Below are 21,178 nucleotides of genomic sequence, written 5' to 3'. Positions count from 1 at the left end.
AAAACAGTTTGAAATGAACTGGAGATACATGAAATGCAGCATCTACATCCACATACATCAGACCTATCGTGAAATAGACGTAAACGTAACACATCAGTCTCATCAGTAAACGTGACGTAAAAATAGAAGTTACAACAGGAATGACAAAGACAAATTCTGCATCTTTGTGTTGCTACAATGATCCTATTGCACACGATCCTTTTTTTTAAGTCAAGTTACAATGAATGAGATCCGGGTCATACCTGTTTTTCCTGCTGCTCTTCAGACGCAGTGTAGGATATATAGTCATGCATGGTTAAATAAGAGGAAGAGGAGCAACATAAGAAACAAGTCAGATTAGTTCTTCTGAGCTCAGTCAAACATCAGGGCAGGTGCAGGTGCTTTCACATTCAGGATTCGTGCAGGTGCTTTCACATTCAGGATTCACTGCTGATTTGTTGTTTCTCTCTCTCACACACATCATGTCTCTCTCCTCTGGTCCCAGGAAGCATAGGGAGGAAGCCCAGGAACGACCCTGAGGAGGTGACAGAGCTGCACGCAGTTAAAGGTTACTGATGGAAAATAAAACATTACACACAACAAACACTAGATGGAGCCAGAGAATAACACTGCTTGTTGTCACAGTATTCATACTCAGATATTGAAAACAGTCAATGTTTAGTGAACACCTCTGTAAAACATTTACAGCTGAGAGCAGCATTTTCACAAAAACTTGTTGGATCAGTGGTTCTTAAACTGGGTTTAAAATTCAATGTTACACTATACCGTGGACAATAAATGAAACTAACTAACATATTGAGAAAATTCCCTTGATCTGTGACAGGTAATCCTCCTACTGTTCATTTATAAGAGCAGCACCACCCACTCTAATGTAGCTGTAAGGAGCTATGAGTAATCTCTTCAACCACAGTAGTTATAACAGTAGTAATAATTGGGAACAAGCAGATGTTTCCTTTCTCTTGTCTCTCAAAAGAAAAACTGTTTCAATTCCAATCACTCTGCTGAAGACACACACATAAAATAGTATAACATCTAAAATAACAATCCTCTCATCCAGAAACTCTCTCTCTGTGTCTTTCAGACTCGGCAGCAGAAGGTAACCTGAATGAGGGCAGCCCTCTGGGTGTCGGTGGCACCAACGGACAGTCAAGTCCTTACACCAGCTCTCAGATGACCTGAGGACAAAGGGCAGCAACAACTGGGCACCTGAACTAACAAAAATACTAACACACACACGCACAAAAACACACTGAACAAGGGGGAAGAACCCTTTAGGAAAAAGGAGCATTTCTTTTTCTTTCTTTGTATTTTTTTTTTTTTTACTGAATAATACAATTGACTTCCAGATGACCGCCTTAATATGTGGCTGTTACTCGTCTTGGTCCCTCTGGGTTTTAGAGGAAACCCTGATGACCTGATGAACTGCTGTCTTTCATGCTGCCGTGTAGAACTTGATGCCTTCATGAAGGGTTTGAGGCGCAGACAATGTCGCTATGAATCTGCTTTTTCTACCTTTCTAATTTATATATTTGGGGGGGTGTTACGTTTTCCTCTGAAGAATCGTTGAGGCGCTGCCTGCTGAATGTAAACTAGTTTTTCCGTTGCAAGAACTTTTCCAGGAACTTTAAGTGGGGAACAAGGGTCCCCGAAAGTCCCCGTTGAATGGGGAAGAACTTCCTGATACTCCCTGACCTGCTGGGGCAGAGTCAGAGTGCTTCACCTCCAGGTCAGAAACTAAACGTGTGGCTGCTACTCATGGAGCCGGATCCTATAGGAGAAGGTGAAACTGCTCTGGATCAGGGGGTGAATCCCCGGCACTGGCAGGCTGCCTGGTCAAAGCAGCCTCTCCGATGTCTCTAAGGGGATAAGAAACTCAGTGCAGCACGGCTAAACAGCTCAATCAAGAACAAAGTTCACCACCACGCCATCAACCAGTGAGTAAGTGAGGTGTGACAGTGGGAGGATACTGTACTGTCACGTGCCTTAAAACAGGTTTTTGGTTTGATTTCCTGAAACTGTTTTTTAAAAAGGGAGAAGAATTTGGATCTTCAGCAAAGTTTTGAGAGACTGAAAATAAAAAGCATAATGAAGCCTTCGAACTCTGGGAATTTTACGATGTTTTAAGTTGAAGTTTTTCCTCTTGAGGTCAGAGTCAGTACTCCTGTTGGGCTGTTTGGGGTCCAGGGTTTTGCTGATTTCCTGCTGTATTGACAAACCGATGAACGCTCCAAAAGGTCAAACTCCGTCTGGGATGGTTCCCTGGATCATAAAGTGAATGTGACTGAAGTGATTGCGACTGAACTCTGTCAAAATGAAACTCTGTTCTTCAATCTAAACCTGCTGTTAAACATTAATGAGGAATAAATAATAATTCAGATATGGTTAATCTCTCAGCAAGGCCACACTAGGCATCACCATTCATGAGTCATACCGGGTCTCTTTCACAAATGTGTGTCATTTTCAATTCATGTAATGTCAATAAAAAGACTAATCACTGAACCTTCTGAGCCTGAGTGCTGTTCCGGGTTTCATCTGACTGCAGAAAAGTGTTTTTAGAGTTTTTGGCAAATTCAACCATTGCCATAATCCCTATAGTGGGCCTGTCCCAATACGCACACTCGATCACACTTACACGCTTGGGCACTTGGCGTGCGCGTTCATGGGCCAGTCTGGGGCAGTTTTTCGGCAAGCAGTCTCTGCATTTACCTTGAAAACAACTCTGTCTCGTAATGTTCCATTTACTTAATCTTTATTTTTATTTTTACCAGGCAAATTGCTTGAGATAAAAAAAAAATCTCTTTTACAAGCGTAATCATCTCATAACGTGGTGAATGTGCAGGTCACAACTTGTCCACCAGAGCATTTTGGAGTTGTTGGATTGTGTATTCGATGAGTTTGATGAGGGAAACAAAGAAATTCCATGAGCTTCCGTAGCGTAGCTCTAAGCAGCTCGCCGCTCTGCTCCACCGTTCTAAAAAATAGCTTGCACCGACAATTAAAGGTAAGGAACCTACTCCTAAAACTATTTATGGCAATGGGCGAATTTGCCAAAAATGTTGAACTATCCCTTTAAAACTAAACTTGTATCTTGTGACCCAGATCCAAAGGTTGGGAACCACTGGGCTAGTTTTCACTTCTGCCTCAGAATAAGAATAAGAACTACTTGTGCACCATTCTTACAGTCAGTTGGATCTTTAATTATTGTGAATGCTCAAATGAAAAAGAAGACAGGTCTTATTATCCTGCTCTACCTTTTTGCATTACGACGTTAATATTACCAGTATGCTGAGGACACTGTGGAAGCGATGCAGTGATTACAGTGCAGCTGCTCTGGACTTTGGTTCTATTTATATGAAGTTACATTTACAGCTTGGTGTTTGAGAGCGGTGACTGACTGCAGCCCCTTTCATAGACACTGTGACTGTCTGTTAACCATGGGCGCAACTACGCACCGGACCCTGGCGCAGCGCGCAAATCACGTCTCTGTTGCAGTGCGGTCACGCCATCCACGCTTCGGAGAAGCTCGCGCTATCCACACTTGGAAGTCGAGTCCAGTCTATTGCTTCATCATACGGGCGTGTGAACGGCTTCATGGTGCATTCAAGTGCACCTCGTAGACCCAGAAATCTATATCGAAGTTGCTTTTTGTTCTTATTTTCATTTGTTTAAATACATAGATCTGTCATTACTTTGTTTTTGTTTTTTACTACATTCTTTTTAATGATCCAAACAAAATGATACAATAAAATTGACCGCAGTGCCTCCTATGGTAAAAAGGGCGTCTCTATGGCTGGTGTAAGGGCTCAGGCTCTGAATTTAGACCAAATGCATTTCTCTGTGGACAGTCATATAACATTTACAGAACTAATATAAAAATCCAGACGTGCCTAATCAAACTTTGAGAGAGAGTCCAACTGATCCTTCAACATTTTTGTAAAAGATTAACTTGAAGATCACTGACTGTAGGTTAGACAGATTAGCCACACCCCCATTGGTCTACTCCACCTGTGGTTTTCTCCCAGAACACCAGAGTGACAGAGGATATAAGGTGACAATGGCTGCAGTCAAGACTTTAGTCGTATGGATACTGTTGACCTTTTTGTGGACTTTCACCAGAGGAGGTGAGTGACACTCACAGCTGATCAGGTCAAAACATTTAGCACAGATTATATTTTTAAGCAGTGCACTCATGGTCATTTTCAAAACGAGATTTCAACTGATCTACAACAGAAATTGTGGAGTCAATCCACCAAAGGAAAAAAAAAACATTACACCTCAGGGTTTTCCACATCTTTTGCTCAAATTGAAATTGTTCTGTCTTTAGCTACTATGCGAACACAACACAACACAACAGAACTAGATGGTAGATATGACTGGAATCCAGCTGAACCTGTTGCATGCTTTCGTTTTTGGTTGTCATTCAAGTTACAGGTAAATGTCATTACAAGAATTTCAAACTACAAAAAACATTTCAATGACTTTCATTCTCTGCTTCACAGCTGCTCTGCTCTGTTTCCAGCAGTAGGCACCTCTTCTTCTTTTTTTATCAAACAAGCTCTGATAAACTCACCCTGTGTTGCCAGACACAGTTTGACCACAGGCAGCTGTTGGTGGAGAATAAACACAGAACACAGACTTACCATCATTCACAAATCAGTGCCCGAGTATAAGTGGGATTTTTAAATTGCGAGAATTTTATTATATCAATCTTTATCATCAAATTTCAGCAGCCAGAACTGTGTTGTAGTAACCGTGGTTAAATATAACCATGGTCTGGTCCAAGAGCTGATCTATTTTTGTATATAGAACACAGTGGCACAGCACAAACATGGCACCCAGGTCTCTTGTTTGAGGTAAGAGACAAGGAAACAATTTAGATTTTTGGATATCTTGATGAAATGCCTGATTGGCCCGCATGATGAAGTTCAGTTTTAGAGACGTTTAGTTGTCCATCTAGACATGTCAGAGATGCCATTAATAATCAGGCTTTTCCTGAGATCCCAGCTGATTGTTGTTACTTTACCATTTGTACAGATCCTGAGGTGCTTTGTGTTTTCATGAAGACCTGCAACTTACCGTGCACTTTCAAGGAGGGTGCAGAAGCTGTTGTCCACTGGATTCAGGAGGGAGGGAAAAAAAATGTCCACTCCTTCTATCACAACCAAGACCAGCTGGCACACCAAGACCAGGACTACAGAGGCAGGACGTCTCTGGTCAAGGACCAGGTCTCCAGAGGAGACGCCTCCCTGAGCCTGACAGGGGTGAAGGTTCAGGACCAGGGCAGGTACAAGTGCTACACCAGCACCATCTCCGGCAACCAGGAGTCATTCATCAACCTGAAAGTAGAAGGTATGAGAAACCCACAGGAAAGAGAGAAAAAACGCTGCTATATTGTCACTGGTTTACATATTTGTGCGCTGGTCTGGTCAGTTTTAGGACAAGGGTCGGTGTTTGGGCCCTTTCCCACAGAATCAAAACCCACAAACCTATGGGGACGGCTACTGTGACATCATGAATCACTGCTGTGTCCAGACCCCTGCTGCTAATGTAAAAAGCAATGTTCTTCATTGCTTTCCACCAACACACACACACTATGAGTGAGCCAAGACGATCTGCTATTGCAGTACATGGATTGGAAAACTTTGGATCACTGCTACTGAGACAACATGGACCGGGTCGTGTTCGAACAAGGAAGCGAGGAAGGCGGGGTGGAGTGAGGCAGAGGCTGAAAAGACAGTCCACCACTCCCCTCCATCATTCTCACCAATGTTCGCTTCCTGTGGAATAAACTAGATAGAACAACATTAGACTTTGTGTGAGGCCCTGGTAGGCTACATGTGGCCTGAACAACTCGACTCAGTGCAGCTGTCAAGTATCAGTCAAGGAGGCTGCAGGCTGGAAATGTACTCAGTGACATGTGATGTGAGCACACACACTCCAACTTCAAGTGTCAGTCCTGTAGCAGATTATTAACTTGCTGTGGACACAGTCACAGTTTCTTTCTGAACTGGACTGAAATGGGTATGACATAGTGTAAATACATGTGTTGTATTAGTGAATATGTGTTGAGCTCTCAGACACAGCACACAGACTGCATGTTATCAGTTACCTCCGGAGGTGGGAGGGCTCAGAGTCGTGCAAGGTCAGCCACAAGATAAGATGTGTACAACAAAATCCACTGTGACTCCTCCACTATGTCTCGTGGTTGTGAATGTTCAGACCTTTTAAGTTTCTTTATTGGCTGTGTCCCCCACTAAACTTATATTTAATATGTAAATATGTGTTTTTGATGTTGTTTTGTGTTTGATTTTCCAATCATTATGTAAATATGACAAAATATTACTGAAATATTTCTGCTGTGATCATAACAATCACCTGGAAAAAGAGTGACCTTCGTGGCTGTTCAAAGATCTATACCTACATTCTCAGAGCCCACAAACAGTGCATTCATGTTTTCTGTAGTTTCTGTTGGAAACTTGCCCCGTATCTTAAGACACAGCCGATACTGATTATTTTATGACATGTTGAAAGGTCGAAGTGCTTTTTCAACACTGCACATCTATTCCATGGACTCAATAGAACTATATAATCCCCCCAGTTTACCAATGAATATATTCAAAGAGTATGTTACTACAAAGGAGTCTGTTAAGGAGGATTAGGATCAGGATCAGGGTTGTAGAGGAGGCACAACATGTGCAAAGTGGGGAACAAGTTAGTCTCTGCTCTCAGAGAAAAGAAGTTTACAACAAGCATTAGAATCAAAGATAGCACAGACGCTTGCTACAGCTTTACCAAACTCAAAAACATGTTTCAAATGTGAATAAAAGGGAATTTTTTCTTTCTTTTTTACACAGCTCCAGTTGGTAAAGTCAATATTCAGCAGGTGGAAAACACCATCACCTGCAGCTCAGATGGGATCTACCCTGTGCCTCAGCTCACCTGGTCCACCAGACCTCCATCCAATGAGACCTTCAAGAGCACAACTAAAGTGACTGAACAGCTGCTCTACAACATCGGCAGCTCTGTGACGCTCACAAATACTGGTCAGGACTACACCTGCACCATCAAGAGTGGAAGACACACGGGGAAAGCCACTTGGTTTCCAACAAGTAAGCACTCACTCTGGAGCTTTGTTACATCAAAGATCAGTAACCTGACACGAACTAGACCACAGTCTCCCCACGATAACATTTTTAATTTCAGATGTTTTATTGGATTAAGGGTTTGACCTATGACCAAAAACTCACTTATAGATGGAACAGTGAAAACAAATTGTCCCTTTCTTAGCTTGGTACCAAGGAACCTCCTCAATGATCCCTGGGTTTTTGAGTTTGAGTTTATTTATTTAGTTGATTCATAAAAAAACAAGACAAGACAAGATGCATTGATTGCTCAGTAATACATGGACCAAAAGGTGTGAAGCAATAGCATATTGTGCCTACCCTTATAAGATTTGCATTTACATATTGAAAATAAAGAGCATAAAAAAAGAAAAAAAAACCCAGATAGAACTGATATGATATGATACTGATATGACTTGTATTTGCAAAACAAACGAGAAGACTAAGTAGAACAGACAAGCAAATTCTACAATGTGTCATGGAATTGCCCTATAGCCTAGGTATCAATAATATTGGATTTATACATTTTCTTAAATTAGTCGATTGAGCTACAGTTTTTTTAATTCATGATCAAGGTTGTTCCACAGGTTTATCCCCTTTATATACAATGACTTTTCATACTTGTCAGTGTTCAGAAGTTCTTACTAGAACCTGGAAGCAGAGCTGCATCACAACATTATTTTATCTTTTTTTCATTTCAGCTTCTATCACTGGAACCAGCACTGAAACAACAATCCCCTGCATAGAGTCAGAGACCTCCAGTCAGAGTGTGGTGTGGAGATTCAACCACAGTCAGATCATTGTGAACCAGGCTGTCATCTCACAGAGCTGGAGGCAGCAGGTGAAGAGTGTGTCAGAATCAGGAAGCCTCACACTACAACACTTATCTTCAGATCATGAAGGAACATACACCTGTGAACTGAGTGATGCTGAGAAGACGCTGATAACCAACACCTTTCTGAGGATAGAGGAAGAAGAAGGTGAGCTCCCAGGAAGTAAGAACGTTCAGAGTTCACAGCGACTCACTGTGCTGAAGGTTGTCACTAGATTAAAACAAAAACAAAAACAGCCATCCCAGACAGTGTCCACTCTCACAGTACTGATTATTTATATCAGTGGATGGAGAAAAACCTACCTCAACAACACCCATGTCAGGAAGGCAACTTATCAAGCCATCCACCATACTGAAGATACAAATCAGTCTTTGTGGACGCTCATCACACAAACTGACCACTGAGTCACTATTTCACATAATAAGGTCTTAACTTCACCCCACTGCATTATTATTTGCAGCCCAGTCAACTTGACTTACCTAAAAAACTACCTGGCAGATTTTTGTTTAATTTCTGCACTTTTGTGTTACTGCCGCTGCTGTTACATTGTTGCTCAGTGCTACAGTTCTTGTCACTGCACTTAAAGCTGACCTGGATCTTTTTCCATTTCAGATGCTTCAAACGTTGCAGGAATTGCAGGTGGAGTTATTGCTGTATTATTAGTAATAATAGTAGGGGGAGCAGTAGGAGTATATATATATATAAAGGTAAGCAATAATAACAAAAACAGTAATCATGGTCATTAACACACTTTTGCAGATTATAATGACTTGTGTGTGCCTTGTTTGTACTAATGATAATATATTTATTAATGCATGAATGATGGTCATGTCTGGATTCAGAACAAGAAGAGTGAAAACTGTACAAAGTAAGTATACTATTGTACTATAGCAGACTACTGTTGTTATTTAGTTAGAGCCAAATCATCTGTGGTCATAACTAATCATGTTGCAGTGCATGGCACGCAGTAATCCATTTCACTGAGAAATGTATCAATGAGAGTGTCTCTCCTCAGTTAAAGCTTCAAACCCAGCTTGACTTGAGCTGCTGTCTCTGCTACACCAGCAGACATTGTTGTGGTGTTCATGGTCAGAAAGAATCAAGATAACAGCACAGAATAATGTCACACATGATATAAAAAGGGATTTAACAACAGAGCTAGTAAAAACAAACTAATAGATGTCCTCCAGTCTGTTTTGAGATAGTTAACCATCCTCTGCAGAAGTTGTTTATAATGAAGACAAATAAATGGAAGATCAAGAGTTTGAGTTCAATGTGTTTCAGTACTGACCACTGTTTAATTGTGTTTGCAGGGAAGAGCAAACTGAACTTCAGACGAAATAAGATGTGGAATAAGTTATTTCTGACAAATCTTCCATTGAGAAATCCATGTTAAATGGACAAGAACCCATGTCAGATGGACAAGAAAGCGGAAAAAACACAAACATACAGTAGAGACAAAAGAACCTGTGACAGAAGAACATGTCATTCAAACATGAATGGACCTCTCAAAAAGGAACAATCTGTCTTTTGCTGTTTCTACTTCACTGAGGACAAAAAAAAAACAAAAAAAAAACAGCAAAGTTAAAATAGATGGGATCTACTGTATATAACACACTGATGCATGATGATTTGCACGGCTGAGAACAAGACGGTGAAGACGTTCTGTGTTTTGGAGGTGCTGTTTGTGAAACAAATGAAGAACAAGGAGACTGTGCTCCTCCTCTACCTCATGTCCTATTGATACACACAGACAAAAGGTAAAGAAGAAGGATTTATTCTGTAATATTCAGACTCTGAGAAGCAGACTCACAGCAGACAACCTACTGTTTCTTCACACTGACAAGAGTGGAATGAATCACAACAAAAACTGAATTTTTTGGGACGAAAACGTTTGTGACACTAATATTTCTTACTTGTATTTTCTTCTTGGCTGTGTTTCTTTGATCTTGTGTACTTTTTATTTTGCTTGGTTCTGGTTTGTCTCTTGCTGGTCTCATCTCTGTCCTGCATGCAGTATGCATGGTCTATTGTAGCCTACATACTGTACGTCTACATGACTCAGAGTGATGATCTTGTCACTTGTGTTGCACATCAATATCAACTACTGGCATTTGATTGTGAGGCATTATTTTTTATTCTGCTTGTTTGCACTAGCTACATGAAAATCATTAGTAAGCTCAGCTGACCCAACGTGTGCAGCATTAAATGTTCAGTGATTTACTGACCTCTGCTGGATTGAAGGTTCACTGCAGCTTCCTAGAAAAGGTAGAACAAACAACTTTACCTTATCAGTTTTGATAGTATTGTGAAACGGTACTGATTCAATGGAACAAGCACAAATTCTGTTTGTAAGTGGTACGATTTTATATTATTGAGATGCTTTTTGTACGTTTGTACTATTTAATAATTAAAAGCAAAATGAATCTATGGACTTTTTAAGTCCCATTAATTTGATTATTAAAATTTGTGTTAATGTCATTAAAGCCTCTTACCACAGTAAAGACGCTCTTCAGGTCAGCCATCTGAGCAGCACACAGGTTTTCATGAGTCATGGGGGTGAAAGTTCATCAGGAGGAAGTGGATCTGAGCTGGAGCCCCTTCAGAGCAGCAGCAGCGACCTCGGCCTTATCTGCAAAAACTGCCATCAACACAGCACCAGCCAAAGCAATGCAATGTCGCCATGTTTTTACGTTCAGTGGCAGCGTGACGGTAGGAAACCACGGAAACTCACCGGAGACACCGGAGCTGTCAGGTTGAAGTGGCGTCTGTGAAGTCACCGCGGTAACGAAGTGAGGAGGAATGGAGCGTTACACTGATGCTGCATTCACGTGCAGTCGGGCAGACGGCCGTCAGTAACAAACCAGATGTCACAGAAGTTGAGAGAAAGCTGGTAAAACGTGGGTCAGGTAAACAATACGACATCGCCATGATGACCACATGTTGTCACATGTGTGTTTTGCCTCGCTGACGGACCACTTCTTTACATAGAGGCTTATGTTACGTGCAGCGGCTGTCGTCCGTCTGCCCAATTTCACGTGAATGCAGCATGAAAAATACACTGCAATATACAACCGCAGCGCTATGGGAGTAATTCCTACACAATGTACCTTTAATGAGCCTGTGGGAAACAATTTGATGTGTGATCAGTCCAGCAGCACTAAGACTGTGTTCCTCATAGTATGCCGACCTTGCTGCTGAGTGCAGAGAGGCAGGCTGGAAGGCCACCATCATGGTGCCATGTACCCCAAAGAGGTAGAGTGTCGTGGCTTCTGATTATGGGCGAAGAGGAAGGACAAGTGTTGAGGCAGCACCATGGGCTGGCTGCAGGGGACACCTGTACAATAAAAGTATCACCTCCTTACCAAAGTGATACTGTTAACTGGAAGAACAGGGTGAACAATATGGAAAAATCCAGTGACTAATATAAATTACACATATATCTGATGCCATGTAACACGGTGCCATAACTATGCAGAGTATTTAGAAAATGGTAGAAATGGCAAGAATGACGGACCACCGATGCCTCTCTTACTTTATTTGTCAAACATTATTTGTTCCACCCTTTCAATCATTTCTTTTTAGATGTGAATCTAAAATGTGAAGAATGTGAAGTCTGAAAATACATATGTTAAATTTTGAATAATTTAGGGTATTTTTATTGAGGGGGACAATTAATGTTTTTCAGAAATTGGGGGGGCATGTCCCCCCTGTCCCCCGCCGGGATCTGCACCCGTGGCCAAGTCACAGTCCTGCTGTATCATTGCCATACAGCAGAAATGATGTTGCAAGAGGAGAAAACCCAGTTTTATTCACACCGTAGCTACTTCAGTCATACCCACTGTGTGTGTGTGTGTGTGTGTGTGTGTGTGTGTGTGTGTGTGTGTGTGTGTGTGTGTGTCTGTGTGTGTGTGTCTGTGTGTCTGTGTGTCTGTGTCTGTGTCTGGTTTTTGACCGATGTTACTGTGGTCAAATTGTTCATGTAATTTGTTTATATAATAACAAACAAAAGCCACTAAAAAATATTGGGGGGAAAAAAGACATGTTCTTGCTTGTTCTAAATTATATGATGAGCTGAGGCATTTAGAGATAAAATAAAAAAGGGACCAAGAATTCAGCCCTGAGAAACTCTTTACAAAGTCCTGTATCATTTAACTCTCCAATAGAGACAAAAAATGAATGTTGTATTTATAAATGAATTATGTTTATAAAATGAAATGGTCATGTCTTTAGTCCCATGGGACAGTGTAAATTTTCCAGTACATTCAACAGTAATTGATTAACTTTGTTCAAATGCAGCTCAGATAACCCTGGCTCTCATTTAAACTGTGCACACATTTAAAACTAGATGAACTAGAGTGTCGTCATTAAAAACTATTCTATTACACTGATGTAAGAAGACATAGTAGAAGGTGAAAGATATATCACTTTAATGTTCCTCTTAACATTCACAGTGGATCGCCAAGGCAAGAAGGAATGCTTCCTGTTTTCTCCCTGGTAAAAGAGGGCTGGATCTTCTGTCCTGGAGAGCAGCACGGTGGGTGGGTGGCCCACACTGTTCCTGACACTGGAGTAAAGATGGCTTCTCTGTTGCTGCTGCTGTTCAGCGTTGGAGCTTTCTTTTCTTTCTGCAATGCACAGGAGGCTTACAATCAACTTCCTGAGACCTACAAGAAAGGAGTTGATCTGGCTCTGGAGAAAGTCAACTCCCACGATGGGATCCAGCACCATTTTCTCTTCTTCAGAAGTGCCATGAAGTCAGACATTGAGGTACAGTACTGCCTCTGTGTTAACTCTTCACAGGATCATTGCTTGTGGGATTTCCTGTGATTAACTGTTACTAATAATCTCAGGAAAGGATTTAACCATCAGGAATGAGGTGATACTATTAGAAAAAGATCCTAATGGGGATTTTTGTGAGTTGCTGAGATCTAACCCCCCCTCCTCCTCCTCCTCCTCCTCCTCCTCTTCCTCCTTTGTCTCCTCAGGCTGGGTTTGATGTGAGCTATATTTACCACCACTTCTACCTTAAAGCCTCCAAATGTCCAAAGGGAACAGTCGACTCCGCCGCGTGTCAGTACAGAAACGACAGAGTGAGTTTTGTTTGATTTCCAGCTGCGTCACTAGAACTCAGTAATGGGGGCGCCTCCGTGTCCTAACTTGTCTCTGGTGTTTTGTTTGTGTTTGTTCATGCAGCCACTGATCGACTGTGCAGTCTGTTACAAAACGTACGCAGGAAACATTGAACGAGAACCCAAACCATATGTCCACTGTATCCACAAACCGGCCCTCACAGAGGTTAGTCTGCTCCACTTTTACTTTAACTTACAATTTCTGGTGAAAATTAAAAAACATATATAGGAAAAAGGAAAACACATTGCCAGATTTCATGTTTCTTTTATTTTTCTCCCATTCATCTGTCTGACAGGAGATGAAGCTGGACAGAGTGAACCACTGCAACAGGATGGGTTACAGCAGCGGAGCTCCGACTCTACTGGCATCATCAGGAACTCAGTGAACACTGTGGTGTTGACGACCTGTTGTTAACCACATTACTGTTTATCTGTGGGTTGTGTTGGCAGTGTGGTCATTTTTGTTACATTAGAGTTAGATTCATGTCACATATCTTCAGTATTTTGTTGTTTATGTCTTTGCTAATCTGTTTAATTGTTAACATGTTTACACAAAATAATAATAGAGATTAATTTTGTGAACAATCAAGAGTTGAATGACAATTTGCTCTAAACTGAATCATTTTGAAGTGAGTGTTTAAAGGCAACATGACATAACATGGTGGAAAATAAAGTAAAAGTTGTAGTACTGAAAATCAAATAAGTAGGCTAACGCATTCCTTTACTTGTTGCAGCCTGTTGAGGAGGAGCTCGTTTCACCAGTTCAGCGGTTAAAAACAAGGTCAAACAGTAAATCTGGGTTGTTGTGAATGGAGAGAGATGAAACAAAGTTCAGTTATAGAGATTTGTGTTAATCTGGGAGCTGATTTGGGTCAAACTTTTAAGCCTTCTTTCCAGAAAAATAATGTACAAAGGAGGTCCACACCTCTGAGGAGGAGACAGTCCTTAAAGTCATTCGACACAGTCTTTGCTGTTGTAGGACAAAGATGTTGCCTTCAATAATCTAGTTGTATCCCAAATGTCCCAAGGATTTTGCCTGATGAGGATTTGTTTTCTTTTTTCTTGCTACTAACTATTCTTAAAGAATAACTCTTGTAGTACTGTACATTGCTCTTAACAAATCAAATAAAAATCAAGAATGAATTAGTCCTAGTGTGAAGTATTGTAATTTGTTGTTTTATGATATATCATACTTTTGATTCATACATTTGTGCCATTATTGTCAAAAAACTACCTTAAAAACATCATTGAAAAATTGTAGCACTGCGGTGACGTGCACCTTCGTTACCACGAGCACTTAGTTTATTCTGAGCATAGAGCACAGAGCACCAATGTGTGTATTGATTCACAATTAGGAATAGTTTCCAAACAAATTTACTATTTATAGTATATTGAAATTACAGTCCCCAGGTGTGGAAAAAAATACTCATATCCCCCTTAGGATAAATTAATGAATGAATTACTCATTACATGTTTGCTCAACTTCCATTATTATGTTTCCATCTACATTTCTTATTATTTATGACTGGACACCTGCAAAACTAATGACATTACCCAGTCTCAGCTGTATTTTACGTTAGCAAATGTCGAGGCATAGCTGTTATAAGCATAATGACTCAAGTGTTCAGCTCAAAGCGCTGATGTGCTGCACAACCTCACAGGGCAACCTGCATGTTCCTGTTCTTAGGTAAAATTTGTTGAAAGCATTTAAAAACTGCCTCCAGTGTGAATCTCACTATATAAATAATCAATTGTCTTCCAGTTGTTTTACATAGAAAACATGACAAAAGAACAGCAGCCAGGATAAATAGAAAATAACTTTTATTTGTCATCAATATTTGAACCATTATTGTACAAGGGAACATCAGCAGTAGCCTCTTAGACTTTGTATTGCTTTTGAAATGGATTAACAATATCATATCAGCATTTCAAGACTTTGACAAATACTTTGATGTACACAGACTATCTTCACTCCAATCCACAGGCACAATCAGCAGACATAAAACTTGACATACTTCACTGTCTTCCTCTCATAAATATCCCCTTCATTGTCAGGGCCATGATTCAGCCAGATGTGTGTGCACATTGAAAAAAAAAAAGAAGCTCGTGACAAATCTTCAAAGACAGCAACATTGCTTCATATTGCAACAGATAAATAAGGGGGAGATGTTTTTTTGTGATTATAAGCATCTCAAAAGTGCAAACTATGATGATGTGTGTTGTGTCCTTACAACCTCGACAGACACTTGGAGCTGATCACTTCATGGTCCCACAGGCACTTGACTTTGTGCAACTTTGTGACACCAAACAGGCACAAGATCACAGCGACATTCGGGCTGAGTTTGGGCAGTTCAGAGGGAAAACAGTGTCTGATAAACACACACTTTAGAGAAGCAGAGGAACACAATTTAATATGAGTCAACGCTTTGACCAATCCATGTCACACTGATACAACATGACATACAATAATTACACACGTACGTATATATATATATATAGATATTTTTTAAAAGCTTTACCTCTCAGAAATGCATGAATATTGAGATTGTCTACACATCTTGTGTGGAAATTTGGTCGACCAAGTTCATGAGTGTGAATGAAATGTTTAGACAGTTAGCTGATGACCAAAGCACAAACAAAATAAAAAATAAAACAAGCAAAACTGTGATAAACCAAGGAATGTTATACTATGAAAAACGTGTTAATTAGGCTTCACAAACAATACAGTTAGGAGATTTGAGATGACTGAACTGCAGCTTATTGTTCTGACCATAAAACTATTTACATGATACATGATTTGGCACAAAAAACAATAAATTACAGCGATTCCCAATAATCCGACCACACCATGTGAGACCTCATAACAAACCCTACATTAGTGCCCTAAGTGTGTGCGTGGAGACATTTAGAGTGTATTTATTATGCCACCGTGTTTTCTTACTACTACAAAAATATGTCACTATGTGAAACATGACATAATGGCATTAGTGTAACGAGAAATTGCATTTTCATAAACTGTTTTTTGGTACATCTTCATCACAGTCCTGCAAGATCTCCCTCTGCTGGTGATCTTAATTCGCTACAAGTACAGAAGGTGACAAAAAAAGCCCAACTAGTGACGAGACTGCTGCACTGGAGTACAAAAACTGAAAGGTTAACGAAGGACAGGCTAAAAATCAATCAGTCAAAGACGGTAATTTAAGAGGCAAACTAAAGCAACACTGATATTTGAGGGATTTAAGAGGACGCTAAGGAGATAAAATGATTTCATAAAATACAGTCATTGTTCAGATTTGGTGTCTTAAAAAGTGCTACTAGCTTCAGGAGGCGGGTAAAGTGATCAGCCGTCTACAATAAGACAGTATGAGGAAAAAAAACACCCCTCATATCTTTTCATTTCCTTCATAAGGCGCTTGGTGAGCTTAAAACATGAAAAATAGCGACAAACCAGAATAGCAAAAACTATATGCATGACAATATAAAGGAATGTATCCCATATATCCTCCACATATTCAATGTGAATCAGAGCAACCTTTCAGGGCTAAAAACTAATCGGTCTTGCAAATCTACTGTTGCCACATTTAATATTGAGATCACATGATATGATTTTGAATCTCTAGTCCCCTGAAATATGTTTTAAAAAGTGTATTATGGGTGAACACACACTAATAGCTTGAGCTCCACAGTGGGATTACATTATTTTTTGCCACAAAGTGCTGCTAACCGTCAGGAAAGCCTCCTATAACATGATAAAAAGCTACTTTAACAGTGAAAAGTTTGACCCACATGACAAACAACCACACCTCAGACGTACGCTTCTGTTGCTGTCTGGATGATGATGAAGAAGGCCGGCGGTGACACAGTGACGTGGCGACGATTTTCTGTGGGTGTTTTCAAGCTGGAGGGACTCTATCGCTGCATCCCAGATGTCAGTGGTTGTGAGTGACAGATGTTCGTGTCCACTAAGAGGACTCAAGTGGTATATGCGAGGGCTTCTCGTGGGTTACACAGGCATGTGCATCTCCGAGTATTCATCGTGACAGTCACGCTCGTCGAACTTTGGCTCTGCATCGTCCGCATCCAACTGGAAGAGACAGAGAGATTTAACAAAACATTGTACAAATTAAATTAAAAACAGTGCTGAAAGTGTTGCTGCTTGGGTGGTGGTGGTTAACTTACACACGCAATCTCTCTGACGGTGAAGATGCGGCTCAGCACGAACATCTTGACAGGGATGGTGAGTAAGAGGACGAAGGGGAAAGCCAGAGAGGCCTGTGTGGACATGACGGCCCACAGCGCAGCCAGACACACCACCTGGATGCAGGTGAACAGATGCATGCGGAGCGTACGCACCTGCGGGAGAGAGACAGTTTATTAAAACCAGACCCAGCATGTGTGTGTGAAAAAAAATACAGCAAATTGGTTGTTGTTGTTGATAGAAAAGAACAATGGAAACCTTCCAATATCTCATAATAGAAAAAAAGGTTTCATTTTCATTGACACTTGATTATTTTAATATTTCTCACATTTAAAGGGATAGTTCACCCAAATTTAACTCATTATCTACTCACCCTCATGTCGACTAAATCCTCCGTGCCTTCTCTGAGTTACAGCGGGGCTCCGTGCAGCACTGCATGTCCATATGACGGTTGCGAACGGAGCTCACTTTTCTTTGTCCAAAAAGACACACCAAAAAACATCCAAATACCTCCATAGTGCTCGTCTGTAATGTCCCTCTTGTATTGAAGCCCAGACATGAGAAATTGTTCCGAAAAAAATTGAATAAGTATATGTTTTAAGCTTGTTTGCAGCGGAAGCTCCCAGTGTTGCTCTGCCGGAATCTCGCGCGATTTGCGGAGCCGTGAACTGGGTGTCAATGCAAATCGTGCGAGATTTGGACGGACCAGGAAGAGCAGTGCTGGGAGCTTCCGCTACAAACAAGCTTAAAACATATACTTATTTAATTTTTTTTGGAACTATTTCTCATGTTGGGGCTTCAATACAAGAGGGACATTACAGACGAGCACTATGGAGGTATTTGGATGTTTTTTGGTGTGTCTTTTTGGACGAAGAAAAGTGAGGTCCGTTCACAACCGTCATATGGACATGCAGTGCTGCACGGACCCCCCCGTAACTCAGAGAAGCCACGGAGGACTCTGAAACTTCTCCCAGCCCTTAGTCGACATGAGGGTGAGTAGATAATGAGTGAAATTTGAATTTTGAGTGAACTATCCCTTTAAGAACCGTCTTTACTCCATGAAAAAGGACAAAACCACCCTGCGTGTCTCACCTTGCGTACGTAGGTGTGGTCAGGGTGATACTTTGGTGGCATAAGCAGCAGCATCATACGCTCTGTCAGCTGGATGCCGTTGAGAGACATCACACCCATGTAGAGGAAGATACCAAACAGCACAGCCAGGGGGATCTGACGCAGCAGGTCTCCGATCACAATAGACATGCCTGGAGAGAGCAGAGCACGACTACATCAACATGACATCAAAGAGAAAGAAGCAGTTTGACAGGAAACAAAGAAAACAGCAGTAATGACACTTCAGCGGCCGCCACTCACCAACCATGATGGCGACCAGGAGCCCGGTGACCCTCTGCTCCTTCACCTCCTGGATGCGAGGCTTGTCTCCGGGGGCGACGGCTTTGCTCATGACGGTGAGGGCGTTGACGTGGGTCACCGAGCGGACGGTCGCGGCGGCCATCCACGGCAGGCCGAACAGAGCCGAGCTGCCACCCAGCACCACGATGAGCAGCAGGTCCAGGTGGAAACCAGAGCCCTTCATCAGCATCCGCTCCTTCTTACTCACTATCAGGCTGCAGGACGTCACACAGGCGGAAGGATGAGTTCTCTGTGATGACTACGCTAATATTCAGTCTTTTGATCATATGTTTTAATAAATATTTTTACATTAAAATGCTATTATCACTTAATCACTGAGCTGTAGCACAACAACAAACAGATATTTAAAGGGATAGTTCACCCAAAATTAAAATTTCACTCATTATCTACTCACCCTCATGTCGACTAAGGGCTGGGAGAATTTTCAGAGTCCTCCGTGCCTTCTCGGAGTTACGGGGGGGTCCGTGCAGCAGTATTTGTCCATAATGGTTGTGAATGGTGCTCACTTTTCTTCATCCAAAAAGACACACCAAGAAACATCCAAATACCTCCATGTCTGTAATGTCCCTCTTGTATTGAAGCCCCGACATGAGAAATTGTTCCGCCGGTCAGTGCAAATGACACAGGAAGAGCAGTGAACTGAGACACTGGGAGCTTCCGCTACAAACAAGCTTAAAATATAGACTTATTTAATTTTTTTGGAACAATTTCTCATGTCGGGGCTTCAATACAAGAGGGACATTACGGACGAGCAGTATGGAGGTATTTAGATGTTTTTTGGTGTGTCTTTTTGGACGAAGAAAAGTGAGCACCATTCACAACCATTATATGGACAAATACTGCTGCGTGGACCCACCCGTACAGTAACTCCAAGAAGGCACGGAGGACTCTGAAAATTCTCCCAGCCCTTAGTCGACATAAGGGTGAGTAGATAATGAATGAAATTTGAATTTTGGGTGAACTATCCTTTTAACAATTAAATGTTGAATGTCATGACAACACACATCTCTGTGCCAGGTGAAACAGAACAAACGGGTCACTCACGTGGTGATCTGCGTCTCCATGAAGATGAGGATGAAAACCAGCAGAGCAGGCAAACAGCAGGCAAACATCATCCAGATGGGGAATTGGCCGTCACTACCCAGAGGATTGATGATCCAGCCTCGTTTGTCCGGACTTGTCACGGAGAAACCGCTGGGAACGCTGAGTTTCTACAGTATGCAGAGGATCAAGACAGGAATATGATGGAAAAATAAACGTCTGTATTGTGAGTCCTTGATATCACAGCAAACCTGTAGTCACGGGCCAAATGTTTCACAAGTCTTTTGATTCTTACCTGCGTGTACGTGTCGTCTATGGCGTAATCCACCAGGACCATGATGAGGATGGCAATCGGCACCCCAAAGTCTCCAATCACCCTGCGAAGCTAATCACCACGAGATGGGACAGTGTGAGCACAAATTATATAAACTTTGAGTTAAATTTTTATATAACATACATTACATATTATATATAACATACATTTGACAAGTCAGCTATGCTCATTGAATATTTACCTTAACACAAGAAAAAAGCAACATTTTAAGATAATAAAATATCATTTAACCTTGAAAGCATCCATCGTTTCAAGTAAAAATTGTAACTCAAAAGTTTATAATGGAACAGCTTAATATTTATGGAAATAAAATGGTCATTGTGTCTTTCTATTAATATAAACATTTAAAACATACATTTGACAAATTTGTCCTCACATTTCACTATGTAATAGGATACTTTTTGAGGTCTGGTTGAAAGAACTAACTGCACCCACTCTGAAAAACAACCATGCATCCTTGATGTATGATGATAGGAGGTTAAAATAGAAAATATAGATGTTAATATCACATGGCTCATGTTTTAAGCCACTTACCCTTCCAGGGAAGAACGCACTGTTCTTGAACTTGCGCAGGTAGAAAGCAATGAAGAACGTCCCGGCCATGAGGACCAGAGACAGCAGCGCAGTGTTGGGCTCCCCCCGAACAGTCACCGTCGTCTCCGTGTTATTGCTCAGCATGATGGTGAAATTTTGTGAGGAGGGGCCCAGGTCTGTGCCGTTGTCAAGGGAGCAGCGTTTCAGTGGGTGCTCTTTGAAAATCTGCCCAACAACAAAGAGGGTTCAAATAAATACACAATATTTTACTCACTCAAATCAACATACAAATGTTTACACACATACATGTGAACCTGCTGTGATTCCTTTTGATGGATTATCATGCATCACATATTCTAGCACTACCACACGTCCTGGAAAATTAAATTAGCCCGTAGGCGGTCTAAAAATAGCACACTTTCCAAAACCATAAGCCTGGATAATAGTTAACTCCCAATCCATTTAATTTCCAAGGCCAGTCAACCACAGAAGATTTTTGGTGCTCTTGTTAGAAAAACATACTCTTTTCGACCCCGACTTTTGAATATTGTCCA

General features: G+C 41.3%; 3 protein-coding genes across 9 annotated transcripts in view; 2 read left to right on the top strand and 1 right to left on the bottom strand.

The window, feature by feature from the left end:
- Positions 1 to 3,838: 3,838 nt before the first annotated feature.
- LOC146966774 (programmed cell death 1 ligand 1-like) lies at positions 3,839 to 9,569 on the top strand. Its single transcript, XM_085762797.1, has 6 exons — positions 3,839 to 4,121; positions 5,035 to 5,349; positions 6,855 to 7,109; positions 7,823 to 8,101; positions 8,567 to 8,661; positions 9,268 to 9,569. The coding sequence occupies exons 1-6, from the start codon at positions 4,055 to 4,057 to the stop codon at positions 9,280 to 9,282; spliced, it is 1,026 nt and encodes a 341-aa protein (XP_085618923.1). The 5' UTR covers positions 3,839 to 4,054; the 3' UTR covers positions 9,283 to 9,569.
- Positions 9,570 to 12,470: 2,901 nt separating this feature from the next.
- Positions 12,471 to 14,233, top strand: LOC146966773 (uncharacterized). The gene is made up of 4 exons (XM_085762798.1): positions 12,471 to 12,724; positions 12,943 to 13,047; positions 13,151 to 13,252; positions 13,383 to 14,233. Exons 1-4 carry the CDS (start codon positions 12,533 to 12,535, stop codon positions 13,470 to 13,472), a joined length of 489 nt encoding a protein of 162 aa, XP_085618924.1. The 5' UTR covers positions 12,471 to 12,532; the 3' UTR covers positions 13,473 to 14,233.
- Positions 14,234 to 14,890: 657 nt separating this feature from the next.
- The window catches only part of slc4a2b (solute carrier family 4 member 2b), a 36,421-nt gene continuing 30,133 nt past the window's right edge, over positions 14,891 to 21,178 (bottom strand). For all 7 annotated transcript variants that reach the window (XM_085762788.1, XM_085762789.1, XM_085762790.1 and 4 more), the window contains 7 exons: positions 20,625 to 20,849; positions 20,052 to 20,141; positions 19,760 to 19,926; positions 18,656 to 18,909; positions 18,377 to 18,546; positions 17,266 to 17,439; positions 14,891 to 17,170 (listed from right to left, as the gene is read on the bottom strand). In XM_085762788.1, coding sequence (XP_085618914.1) covers positions 17,090 to 17,170; positions 17,266 to 17,439; positions 18,377 to 18,546; positions 18,656 to 18,909; positions 19,760 to 19,926; positions 20,052 to 20,141; positions 20,625 to 20,849 — 1,161 coding nt within the window. In that variant the 3' untranslated portion in view covers positions 14,891 to 17,089. The remainder of the gene's footprint in view (positions 17,171 to 17,265; positions 17,440 to 18,376; positions 18,547 to 18,655; positions 18,910 to 19,759; positions 19,927 to 20,051; positions 20,142 to 20,624; positions 20,850 to 21,178) is intronic.

The sequence above is a fragment of the Trachurus japonicus genome, chromosome 20 (assembly GCF_045865225.1).
Source record: "Trachurus japonicus isolate A0001 chromosome 20, Traja_1.0".
Lineage (NCBI taxonomy): Eukaryota > Metazoa > Chordata > Actinopteri > Carangiformes > Carangidae > Trachurus > Trachurus japonicus.
Note: the sequence above shows the minus strand (reverse complement) of the source record. Positions and strands in the feature narration are given on the sequence as shown.